The sequence below is a fragment of the Dendronephthya gigantea genome, unplaced genomic scaffold (genome assembly GCF_004324835.1).
Source record: "Dendronephthya gigantea isolate DGI-Jeju-01 unplaced genomic scaffold, DenGig_1.0 000018F, whole genome shotgun sequence".
NCBI lineage: Eukaryota > Metazoa > Cnidaria > Anthozoa > Malacalcyonacea > Nephtheidae > Dendronephthya > Dendronephthya gigantea.
In genome coordinates, this window is record NW_021163028.1 from 590,405 (window position 1) to 603,566 (window position 13,162).

At 37.4% G+C, this 13,162-nt stretch overlaps 4 protein-coding genes across 4 annotated transcripts in view; 3 read left to right on the forward strand and 1 right to left on the reverse strand.

Moving 5' to 3' along the window:
* The window catches only part of LOC114520778 (small subunit processome component 20 homolog), a 121,104-nt gene extending 120,188 nt beyond the window's left edge, over positions 1-916 (forward strand). Inside the window, exons 41-42 of the mRNA XM_028541111.1 lie at positions 49-194; positions 698-916. Of these exons, the coding sequence (XP_028396912.1) occupies positions 49-194; positions 698-835 (284 nt within the window). The 3' untranslated portion in view covers positions 836-916. The remainder of the gene's footprint in view (positions 1-48; positions 195-697) is intronic.
* A 1,064-nt stretch (positions 917-1,980) lies between these two features.
* Positions 1,981-3,255, forward strand: LOC114520793 (2-oxoglutarate and iron-dependent oxygenase domain-containing protein 3-like). The gene has a single exon (XM_028541125.1). It carries the CDS (start codon positions 1,981-1,983, stop codon positions 2,935-2,937), a length of 957 nt encoding a protein of 318 aa, XP_028396926.1. The 3' UTR covers positions 2,938-3,255.
* Positions 3,256-6,053: 2,798 nt separating this feature from the next.
* LOC114520987 (Werner Syndrome-like exonuclease) lies at positions 6,054-8,257 on the reverse strand. Its single transcript, XM_028541366.1, has 3 exons — positions 7,678-8,257; positions 6,661-6,929; positions 6,054-6,233 (listed from the first exon to the last, which is right to left on the reverse strand). Exons 1-3 carry the CDS (start codon positions 8,179-8,181, stop codon positions 6,062-6,064), a joined length of 945 nt encoding a protein of 314 aa, XP_028397167.1. The 5' UTR covers positions 8,182-8,257; the 3' UTR covers positions 6,054-6,061.
* Positions 8,258-8,278: 21 nt separating this feature from the next.
* LOC114520986 (putative agmatine deiminase) lies at positions 8,279-11,038 on the forward strand. Its single transcript, XM_028541365.1, has 2 exons — positions 8,279-9,265; positions 10,210-11,038. Exons 1-2 carry the CDS (start codon positions 8,527-8,529, stop codon positions 10,488-10,490), a joined length of 1,020 nt encoding a protein of 339 aa, XP_028397166.1. The 5' UTR covers positions 8,279-8,526; the 3' UTR covers positions 10,491-11,038.
* Positions 11,039-13,162: the final 2,124 nt, after the last annotated feature.

Consider the following 13,162-nt stretch of genomic DNA (forward strand, 5'->3'; position numbering starts at 1 on the left):
TTAAAGTTTCGAAAAGCCTTAAAACATATCTCGTGTTTTAATCTATAGACGAGAAGTTACGTGAATTGGCACAGGAGGTGGCTGAATTATTTAAGAATCTTGTTGGTCACGAGAATTTCTCCCAAGCTTACTCAGCAACAAAGCAGAGTGCCACTGAAGTAAAAGCTAAACGAAAAATGCAAAATGCGTTTGAGGTAAGCCGGACGGACCTACAAGGGGGTGTTCTTGCTAGTTACGGCCATCTTTGGTTTCACCTTCTTTAAGGAAGTTCTGAAATCTCACTCTATATGCTGCCCCGGCGCAATGTTATTTTAAAATTTATTCGGGAGGGCGTCCCTCTTCTACATTTCAATTATCTGTCATTTCCGTCTGCTCATGTAAGTTCATTTGTTCGTTCTGTTGCGTGCTCGATGTAGCTTCTGATATTCAAGCCTCCCCCCTCATTTATGCCCCGAATGTCGAAGCGACAAAACAGAATAAATAATTATGGAACGAAATAGTAGGCCTAGGAACAACCCCGTAGGCCTAGGGACTACATGGCCTCTCAAGTGCATCCTTGTATCGAGGCCATTCTGCGAGCCAAAAGACAACGATGATTAAACAAGATCCTTACCCGGGCCATTGTGCCGTATACCTATTCTGAATCCTACCTATGTTATCGTAGCTGACTCTTTGACTTGTGGCTTTATTTCTTAAGATGGTTGCGAACCCAGAAGCGAGTGTTGCTAAGAAAATGAAACGAAATGTTGCAAAAAAGGAAAGTCGAAAGAGAAAGTTAGACGCGAAAAAGCCGACCAGAAGATCGAAAAAAATCAAAACTAAAGCAGTCGTATAATTTTGCACGGTTTTTTAATAACTCTGAACAGTCAAAGTGTTTTTTACAGTTCGATGATTTTTTAAATAAAAATATTTATTATCGCGCGTAAGTATGTTGTCTGACGCAGGAAAAGATTTCTTGCCTATCGATAAGGAGGAATTTCGTAACCAATCATCAAATTTGTTTACCTTTTCAGTAACCCAATTAGAATGCATAAATTTTGACTATTTCCGGTAAAAAAGTAAATTATTTACCACTTTACATAAGTATTAAAGATTCAGGCATTATTTATTGACTTTGCCTGAAAATGTAAACAAATTTTCCGATTAGTTTAGAACGTGTCTTATTGTGGAGCAGCAAATTTGGAGTTACAAACATGGCGGCTATTCCAGAAAGGAACAATATCCTGTTCAATTACGCCTGTCATACCGTGTGATCACTTTTTCCTTCAGATTAGTGATTACCCAAGGGGACGTGTGTTGTTGCACCTAGAATATAAATAAACATTTGCCTGGGTTTTTATCGACGTTTGCAGTTAAATTGGAATTTGTGTGATGATCGTAATTATATGGTTCTGGAATTCAAGAAATTATAAAGGTGGGGGGGGGGGTACACTCCGTAATCTAAACAAACGCAAATCAGAACGAATAATGAGAATATCTAAACAAAATGAATATGAGAGAGATTATGTTCAGTGATATACGAAACATGCGAAGTAGACTACCTATTGTTATGAGCAGAACCAATGCGCAGAAGTAACTGACTATAACCCACCTTTAAGATAAATTCTAATGCTCTTTTGTAAACGTTGATAGGCTTTTGAATTTGTATGGCCAAAAAATTATGGCTGATCCCATTCAGCATTATTATGAAGTTGTGACTCTCTGGGTCTGCGTTTTTCTTTCTATTAGGTCTTTTTGGTTCGTATTCTTTTCAAATCATTTGAAAGAGGGGACTTAATAGAGTGGGAAGTTTTAAATTTTAGTGCTTGCAGTATGCTCGAATTCGAATCGAATTCCTATTCTCCGATGTATATTTTGAACATATACGCCCGCGGTGGCTATCCGGTGTGCACGCGCGGGTCTATTTTTAGTTTTGTTCCAGAGCTATAATGGCGTGCGAGTTTTATATAAAGACTAAGGAGAGTAAAGGAAAAATTCAAGATGGCGAAAATTATTGAGCTGGATGAAAAGCAACCTCAAAGTAAAACAAAGAAAAACGTGTCAAAAGTGAAACAAACTCGTAATAAATCAGAGGAAATTGCTGGCGTATCAGTAATACAGCGAATAGTTGCCGTAGCAGTTATTATAACTGCTTATATTTATGGGAGAGACTATTTTCTGAATCGTTATATACTGGGTGAAGATTTTGAGACGTTTGCCAGCGTTTCGGAGTTCATTTCGGAGAGGTCTACATTTGTACCTTGCTCAAAGGATTATGGAAGTGAATTTAAAAGATGCATACCTAAAAAATGCGGGCGGTTTGTGATGGATTCTGTCGTTACCAAACAGGAGGCAATCAACCTGAGGAAACTAGCAGAAAAGGGCATGAGTCACGGAGGGGGGAGTGGAGGTGCCACCATACTTGACCTGCATTCAGGTGCTTTATCAGTCGGTGACAAATTTGTGAACATCTATTCATTAACAGCAAAAAATAATGAACCAGTATTCTCAAAAGAAGATTTTGAGTTATACAAAAGGGTTAAGGAAAAGATTCATTTTGCTGTAGCACATAAATTTGGCATTGACCCACAAGTCTTGTATCTCACAAAACCAACATTTTTCTCAAGGATGAACTCCCAGCCGGCGGTAACACTGCATGATGAGTATTGGCACCCACACATCGATAAGGTCACTTATGGTTCATTTTTCTACACATCCTTACTCTATTTAAGCGATAGCACCAAGGATTTCTCAGGAGGTCGATTTGTTTTCATAGACAAAAATGTGAACATCACAGTGGAGCCAAGGTTGGGTCGGTTATCATTCTTCACATCAGGGTCAGAAAATGAACATTTTGTTGAAAAAATTGAGAAGGGAACAAGATTTGCAATCACTGTGTCATTTACTTGTGATAAGAAGTTTGCTATTAGCAACCCCAATGGAAAATTAAAGTCTTAAATTTTAATTGTAATCTGATAGCTATACTTTAAGGCAATGCTCCTGAGAATAAATGTTTTCATAAAACTTCATGAGAAATTCAAATATGTTTTATGATTCATATTTCATGAATGCTCCAATGGTTTTGTTTTTTAATTTTTGTTGAAGGATAATATTTATGGTATAAATTATTATTGTGTTGTGATATACAAATGTTTAGTAATATGCCTTTTAAATTTATATTAGGAATAAAAGTAATATGCCTTTTAAATTTATATGGAATATTGCACATTGCAGAGGTTTTAGAGACAGAACTAAGCAGCAAAGTTTATAAAGTATAGCCAGTTGGCAAATAAATATTACAATCAAGAAAAGTTGTTCGACTGTTTTAAATTGAATGTTGCCTTTTTTTAAAGGTAGCTAACTTGGATTGCTCACAGTGGTTATTTAACATTTACTTACCATGACCGAAGGAAACATCTGCTCCGCCTCGTGAAATATCGACCGGTCTCGGGCCCACAAGACAATGTTTTCTTGAGGTCTCGGTAAAAAAGTTTTTTTATTATATACCACTTGTCAAAGAAAAACCAAACTACAAGGTAAACAATGAAATATCTATTCATAAATCATAAAAGACATAATAATTCATAATTTCATATCGATAAACAGTCTAAAGCCACATGTCCAGGTGAGCCGCACGTGATTAAAGTTGTTATTGTCCTAGGAAAATAACGCTTTATCTGGCTTTATCTCCCTCTGAAGAGGGTCGCGCGGGGGACATCAAAATTTCATCACTCGCGTGATTCGCTCTGCACAAATGAAACGCTACGAACACCAACTGACAAATTCTTCTCCTTTAGTTTAGGCTTTAGCAAGAAATCTCCTGCCAAAATTTTAAATCCACGTTTTTCATAATTTCAAAATTGTAGCAAATCAGAACGAATAATGAGAATATATAAACAATAGATTTCCGGTTAGAGATAGCCAAGAGAATATCGTATTTCTTCAAGCCTCCGACTTGTTCATTCTAATCCTTTCGCTTGCCTTTTTATATTAATATTAACTATGATAGCTCTAAACATTCATTCCTTGGCGTGCAAAATTTATCAATCACTGCCAAATAAAATGTGTTTAAATTTGTTTCAGGGTTGACGTTTCGACAAATACATTCGAATATTTCCGGATTCTCATGTAAACATCCTGCATATCTTGCGCAATTTGACAATTTCACAGCACTATCGTCGTGCTCAATTCAATTATGGCTTCAATAGTTACGGGTATTTTATGCTCTACTGTGGGCTTGTTGTGGAACGCGGGACGGGATGCGGCAGCGGTTCAACTAAAGGGCGGAGATGTTACAGATGCAAAGATTCGCGAAATACTTGTGCGAGATTTGAACGAGGTGAAAACGAAGCTGGACGGCCTTTCACGTAAAGATCTACTTAGCAGCTACCGCTTTCTAAAAGATGGATTGGCACTCCTGAACGTTTCTCTCGACGAGTCGAAGCTTGACACAAAAGCTGCTCGCGGTGAGACGCAATCTCGAGTATCGAATACCATTGAGTCGGGTATCTTAAACGAAGCTCTACGGCTATCGTTCGCCGTGGGAATGCTCGAGATGCATTCGAATAAAGCCTTTGAATCTGCCAAGAAACGATTCGAGGAAGCGCGCAAGGCAGCAACCCATGCTTTCTGCAACGAAGCGCTAAGTATCCAAGATAGGATTTTCGCCTCGAAATTGCGCGTGGTTTCGGAGATACTGGAAAATCTCGATAGCCCCGATACCGGAATCGCAGGGAGTCTATCGTTTCTACAAGATCTTCACAGCTTGCCGGCAATCCGTAAAATATTTTCCGTGTATCTCAATTGCAGGATGCAGTCGTACCTGCATAAAGCAGAACGAGTGGAGAACGTAAAGTCTGTCATGATGATCAACTACGTTTTGTTTTATTTTAATCTCAAATTTAGTCGCAAACTTGCAGAAAGATTGAGATGGCCTGGAGCAGGAATTGAGCTGTCCGATCGTAGTTTTAATCCAATATTTGATTGGCAGGAGGTTTCAAATAGAAAATCTTGGGGTGGAGAATTCGTGCAGTTGCCTCAAAGCAGGCTGGCACTCCGTGAAAATATATATCCGTTCGTATCTTCGGTCAATGGACATGGAGAGACTGTTGTAAGCGATGGTGGTAAAAGTATCCAAGTGATTTCGCGGAATGGTGACAAGAGGTTGGTTAACTTGCCGGGTGCGGAAGATGGCAAAATTACCATGCGACGTATCGTAGCGCTTGCTTTCGATCATCGTAGCAATGTTTACGTCGTGCGTTGGCTTGAAATTCGTACAGAAAATAGCGTTGTGAGACGTTACGACTTGTGTATATTGGACGAGAATTACAACAATACGATCTGCTACTGCGATTTAGCTTTTCTCGAAGCGAGTGTCTTGTTTTGGCTGGGGATGTCTGTAGGCAAAAATAGTATCGTCCTGGTTAAGCACCAAGATCAGCACGTGTATGTTTGCAACACCACTGGAAAGTTAAAAAATAAGTTCGATCGAAGCTCCCTCGGACTGCCCTGCTTGAGTATTTCTAACAAAGATGCAATTCTCCTGTCATCATTTGGTGGCATGGCCTTTCATGTTTACACTGAAGATGGGACTCGGGTGTCGACAGTGATGCTACCGCACGACCACGAAATCTGTGGAATGGTATTCCATTATGCCATTTGCAAAATAGTCGTCTTAACTTATGAGAGAGAAGAAGATTCGTATTTTCTCCTCTGTTACACCGCTTCAGGTTTGCTGGAAAGTTCAAATCACTTTTGTGAAAGAGGTGATGGTAAAAGGGCTTGGCCATCCATCGCATCTCATCCGGATGGTCCCGCTGTTGTTGCGAGGGATAAAAGCATTACTTACATTTGAATGATGACTTTTAGTTGGGTACAAAAAAAAAAGATAATTTTACAGATAACTGCGAAGCGCTTATGAATGCAAGTTTGTTATAATTTAGTTTTCTCCGGTGGTTTACGATGAGCAATGTGTCCAAGGTAGCCCAGAAGTATGTGTGTCTAGTTTCATATTTCATCATAGTCATTGTAATTTAATGATAAATTTTTCTTATTTCTAAAACTATATAGCTGTGTAAAAAAGCTATTCTACAATCTTTTGCGCTGTTCTAGCCATAATTTCGAAGTTTTTTCTAGCTTTGCTATTTTGAACTAGGCGTTGGCGTCTCTTTTTTCTGGAGTCAAGTCTGGTGTCTAGGATATCTGTCACTGACTCTATTAGCTGAGGTAAGCTCCATCCATTTATCACGGCAACCCTGAAACCAACAAAAAAACAAGTCTAGGTTAAAATACGTTTGGTACAGCAAATAATTTCAGTCGCTGACAAACTTGGGAATATGGGTCCATAATTTCCATAGCTTTATTTACTCATGAGCTTTTTGTGTAAAAGTTTGGCATTGATATTATGAAATTGATTTTTATCAAGTGAATTCAAATCCTGACAGAATTGCAATTTGTGAACTTCGTTAGAATTTAAAATCGAGTTTCCAAAATTCTTTGCAAATTTACAATTGGCCTGCTTCATATATTAGCTTGGGTTACGTATTTTTCCCAATGGTTGTATTATTCCCTAATGGTCCGTATGGTTCGGATATACTGTAAACAAGCACTAAGCAAGCCTATTGTATGTCCAGACAAGACATTCGTTTAATGTCAACAAGACAAGACATCCAAATAGAATACCTTTTCATTTCTTTATACACCAAGAGGCTAGCCCATGCGTCAGTGCAGGCATAGTATATTTGATTCTCTGAAAGCTCGCTTCTATTCCAATCAGAAGTCCGTAGGCCTTTAGAGATCCTCCACCCCAAAAATATCGCACATACGGCATGGAGACCTAAAGGTTTGCAGTTCAGCTGCATTGCCCATGGCAAGGTATCAAGGAGACGCTTTGATGTGACATCGAACTCCTTTTTTAGTAGGACGACATCATCACTTATAGCATGGCCCACCTGCATTGAGTACATGTATATATGGTGAATTTTACATGTGATGTAAATGGGAGTTTTTCTTTATGTCATCAGAAAAGGGTAGAGGGGTGTGAAACTTTTAAATTGAAAGTACTTGAATAACAATGTTAATAGTTACAAAATTGAAACAGATACAGTATGTCAGAACTCAAATCTACCAATGGAATACTGTACCTTACTGCAAAGTCTACCAATGGATTTAAACAACTGGAATAAGGTAACATTTATAGAGAAGTCAATTGATTTGCCTAGTATTTAACAACTACCACATCTTTTTAGTATACAATATCATATTTACCATGGATGGATATAATAAAGTATATTAAATTAATATTTTTTGAAAAATAACCTAATTTTCATACTGATTTGAGGATGCTCAAAGACCCTACATTTTTGAATTACCATGTTATCATGTTTTTTCTGATATATAATCGCATACATGAAGAACATGTATAGTCGCTTGAAATATGCATTGTTTTAAGAAAAATTATTGGGGCAGAAATTTTTGGAACAGGATATGCATTTGTTCAGACTGTTTCAGGTTCAAAAATGTCTCCCTTTGAAGGATAAAGTGGAAAATTTACTGCAATAGATCTATCAGACAGAAAATTCCACTTGCATGGATGATGTGAGAATATAGTCAGGGTGATGTTGGACTGTTAAAATCCTACTGTTTGGCATCTCGTTCAGGAACTATATAATTGTCTCATTAAGAAAGGGGTAAAATTACCTTTAAGATATCAGATTTCAAAAAAAACACAAGTGATGGAGGCAAAGTTGTAAAGTTCTTAAGTTGCCATACAACGGCATCAGTTTCCGAAGCGATCTGAACAACTCTTGTTTTTTTACTACGTTTATAATACCCTTTTTTGCTTTCTGTCATTTCAGCATCCAGGCCTAGAACTGGCTCACGCTTCAACTTATTTAAAACATCTAAAGTTTCCAAATCTTGCTCATTCCTGGGTTCTTTTATAACACGGATGTTGCCTGCAAAACGACGTATAGGATGCTCTGACAATTCCTCTTCGCTTAAAGTTAAACAACTAGAATTTTCCTTATAAAAATTATCAGAATTTGCACTCAATTCATTCTCTTTATCGCCTAAAAAGCCATTCGAAGCTTGTCTCGAGTAATGAAACTTCCTCGCGTACGCCTTTGCTATTATTCGCAAACGTAGATAGTCTGTAATTTTCGACGTTTTCTTGTATAAAAATTCCACTCCTCTGGCCGCCATATTTTAAACTTTCGAAACCGGAAGTTGTGTGCTTTTTAGTGTTTTCCTATTGTGTTTCCAACATGATGCAGTGAAAGAATTTTGAAAGTCAACATTGATCAAATGATGGTATAATTCTGGAAAAATCATAGCTTTCCGTCCAGCTATGTAAGCATTCGAGAAGTCTTTAACAAAAAAATTAAATGAATACCATACCCATTGACCATTACCCAAATTACCCAATGATAAAAAAGGCATGGAAACACCAGTGACAGACAATTCACCATGGAGAAGGAGAACAGTTTAAAATGACAATTTTCACCGAGAAACTTTATTTTATTCTATTTCATACAACTCCTGTGTACGATGGCATCTAGTTTAGGTAGTGATAAGAAAGGAAAACAACTGATTGTTGTCTCGTTGCCAGAAAATGCGTATTATCGCAAAAGTCTAAAGGATATCGAGAGTTTCATTCGTGACATGAGCGAGAGAAGCACAGGTCTTGACGATGTTCTAGTCGTGTACTCGAATGCTCTAGAAAAAGGATACAAAACTAATTCAACCTTACCGCTAGCGGCAAATACAAGATGTTTACTTGTGGATGAATCTTTGGATCTTTGGATGCGAGATTTTTGCCCAGTCTTGCCAAAATACCAAGTAAAATTTAGCTACAGGCCAAAGTATCTAAAATCCAAAGACGCAAAATTCGTAGAGTCGGAGTTTATGAAAGTTTTAGGGAGAAATATGGACATTTCTCTTAAGAGCAGTGACATTGTGTTAGACGGAGGAAATGTTGTTGACAATAATAGCAATAAAGTTATAATTTCAGAGAGAATTTTTGTTGAAAATAAAGGAAAGTCACGACACGTTTTGCAACAAGAAATAGAGAATTTATTAGCTGCAAAGGTTGCGTTTATTCCAGATCCAGAAGATACAACAGGCCATGCAGATGGCATAGTGGCATTCATTGAAGAGAATGTATTGGCAATTGCAGACTTCGGGGATGAGGATGAATATTATAGAGATGTTGAAGTTGCTGTAAAGTCTGCATTCCCCAATGTGGAAACATTTAGGGTGCCTTGTGGTAAGCAGGATAGTGGATCAGGTATGACTCTCACATGAGATGGATTTTACACTGTTAATATAAGAAGTGAAGTTAGTTTAGTGAAGGTTAAGAATATAGTGCTAAATCCAGTAGCAATAGAAAACCATTTAACTTGCTGTACAACTATGAGGAATTTACAATGTAAGTCTCAGTGGTCATGCAAACTAAATTCATTGGGAGAGGGGAAATGTGTTCCAAGCTGTCAAAATAAGCATGGTCCCAGATGGCAGCTCCCCGGCTTGTCTCTATCCTAATTTTGTTTTAAATGGCCTGACGCACTCGGTTTGATAATTAACATTTTTCAATTGATAAAAATGGGCACCGGCGCCAAGGAAAGGTGGAGCCAATGCCCATGATACATGCTTCTCTGATGTGCCAGTTTTTATGTCACAAAGAGAGTGTGTGGACTAAATCATAGATAGATGTTGGGGTATGGAAATTTTTTTTTGATTCTCTATGTTTCTGAAATGCTCTTTTCTGCCCTTTGAGAGAAACTTTAAGGCAAGAAGATTGCCATAAACGGAAATAAAAGTTGAGACAGGAACTCAAGAAAAACAAATATTTGACCACTGTCCTAGCATAAACAGTTTAAGGAAAGAAATTCATGGCTTAGACCAGGAACTTAGTTGACACTTTGAATTTAGTGCATGCATATGTTTAACCTTGACAAACAAAAGTCGTCTAGACCAACTTAAGTTCATGCCATGCTAAAATCAGCTGCTCATATTTGTCGCACACATTAACCTTTGGTTGAAAGACAACTTGTAAAATGAGGAATTGTTGACTATTTTAAATATCACCACAATAATTCTCACAAATAAAGTTGGCTACAATAATTCTTAGAAATAAAATGTTGGGTAATATTAACCTAGGAAAAACCAACCAAATTCGCTATAACTTTTCATCTGTAAGGTTTCTAAGATGTATTCAGTTTTTTTGTTTAGTTGATAAAAAGTGGAAAGGATTTACAGATGCAACTGGCAGTTATGTGAACATGTTGGTCACAAATAATGCAATATATGTCCCGCAATACGGTCAAACTAACTATGATAAGCAAGCACTGGAGATTGTCAGATCTCACACAAGCAAGACGGTCGTACCTGTGAGTACGAAGATGTTATCCCATATGGGAGGTAGTGTGCGTTGCATGTCTTGGCAAATGGAATCTTCACATCCAGTTGCTCAAGCTTTGTACAAAAATTCCACCATTGGAAAAGGATCGTAGAGAACATAGCCATGGGCTGTCCACTTCCTATCAAGTGCAGGTTACTCTTCAATGCTCGTTCACTTAGATATGACCACACATATATTTAATTTTTCCGTTTTATTGCTTTGCCTTTCCTGGAGAAAAATAAGTGGTAAAACCTTCAAACTAATAATTATATTAATTATTATTTATTTTTAAAAATATTTTCAACTGACATTTTTTAAAAATTCGTACAAACTTCTTTGCTACTATGTTAATTTTACAATCAGAAAAAGAGTACAGCGGTTGAGATTATTTTGGAGTTACGTTCCACGAAGCACTACTACTGACACTGAGCTATATTATAATTCCCGCAGGAGATGCATGCAATACTACACAAGCGCCATATTCAGGCATACTGATTCTAGGCAACCACTCCAAATAGACTTTAAAAAAGTCTTTATTCTTGAATTTGCATATTATAATAATGAAATTGAAACCAGAATAATGTTAAGTTATCGCTGAAATTAAGCGACAAAAGCTCCAAATAATGTTGAGGTGGTGTTGTAAGGTCCTCATTTTTTAAATTTGTTTTCAAAAGAAAGTTAACTCACGTCGTGGGAGGTTTGGCAAACATGTCACGAGTTTCAAAGTGGCGTGGACATTTGGCAAACCATTTTCCTGTCGCCTTTGATGGACACCTGAACTTGACTTTGCTGAACCTCCCTGTATAATGCTTAAAGTCCACGTTATAGTCCACTTCACCCTTTCGCTTGTCACAAAAATCGTACCTTGCGGTTTTGAAATGCCCTGAATATTTCTGAATGCTGAGAATTGCGATTATGCGATAAAATTAAACGAAAAGCGTGAAAACTGAAGGGGATAAAATTTGCAGACAAACATTACTGGCCTAAGCCTAAGGGGAATTTCCATGATTGTGTGTCGAAAATATTCAATAATATACCTTGGCATCGTAGATAAAGACTACCTGAAAAATAAAAAGGATAATTTGTAGCAATGAATGCCTCACTTCATTCGCATTTCAGCATATGAATTGGCAATGATTGGTTTCGGACTGTTGCCGTGTTGGCGTCGCAATTGACACGAAGATTGTTAATGACCATGTCATTATCGCTTTCAATTCCGCTTAACTTCATTCTTGCTATACATTGTTCTGTTATCGCAAAGGGCGGATGCCGGAAAGACCCAAAATATCATGTGTCGAGAATGCGTGCGATTATCGATAGGAATACCTCATATATTATTCAGTCTATCGCACTTCATCACTCTTGCCAATACCATGCCGGTTGCTATTACTTTTTGTTTCGTTACTATGTTATCATCAAGAGCAATCCGATTCATAAGGTTGACAGCGTGTAAGGACATCAATTCGTTTGAGAAACTATAACGGGATCGATAGGTTTAAAAAGCAGTAAAAAGCAAATTTCGATTAGACCGGATATCTTGAGAATACAATATATAAATATAATATATTGAAGAGGTTGATCAATCTTCATTCTGTCTGAAGATGACTTAAAAAATAATAATCGAAAATTTACAGCTCGCGTCCTATTTAATCATATATTCTATTCCCGCAAGGTGTCCATTCATGCACAATTTGCTTTTCAATTTCTTTTTTAAAGCGATTTCCGACCGGCTCATGACGAGAGTTACGCCGTCACGGAAATGTTTCTTGAGAACGCACGCAACAAATCCGAATAAGCTTAAAAGGCGCTAACTCGATTGAAAGTATAAATCCATCGTTATAAACGATGATCACCCGTCCTCAATCTTGAGCGGAAATTTCCACGCGCAGTGGATTTATAATGGGGCGGATATAATTTAACTAAGAATGTATTGCGGTTGACAAACGCTATATCATTGGAGGGAATTGTACAGAGGTTTTTATTCTAGAACATTCATAGTAAAAAAGAAATGAATACAAAAATCTGTGATTTGATTGATTATCACGAGAAAGAGAAGGTTTTGCCTGAATAAAACTCATAGCATCTAAACGGGAAAGGTTAACAGGCTCTTATGCTGAAAAAACCAATATAGACGTGCAATAAAATAGCGTGGGTAGAAAGCTTATTAAATTTTACTAAATTACCCGACCATCGAAAAAGATTAAACGTTAAACCTAAAGTCTTGCGTTTTTCTGAATTTCTGTAAAGTTAATAACTAATATAAGAACAAGCTAGGCTACGTCGCACAATGAATGGTATACCGGTTTCAGACTTGTGCAATGAATCTTGGCCAGGGGGCAAATTTATGCATTGTTTGATAACGCCCCTACAAAGAGAATACCATAACTATAACGTTCCAAAGCAAAAACAGCCGTGTCCAATTTCACGTGATTCACAGTATTAAAATTAGCTTAGGCCTGTGAAACCGCTGTGTTGTTTCAGGAATACTTGTCGGTATTGTAATTTCATTAAGAAACGCGGCTTTTGTTTGGTTGCTTAATTTGTGCTGGTTTTGAAAATAGGAAGAAAACTGCAAGCTATTTTCGGAAACCCTCTCATCAGAACATCGTTGAAATTCCGAAGGCCAAATTAGGTTGATTTATTATTGAGAATGACCGAGATTCCTGGAAACTCAGCAGGGTGAAATTGAATCCGATCTGATTTCAGGTGATGATAGCACTAAAGGTCTGTTCACACGATCCAATTTTGTTGGATACAATTCACTTCTGATTTATGGAATGTAGT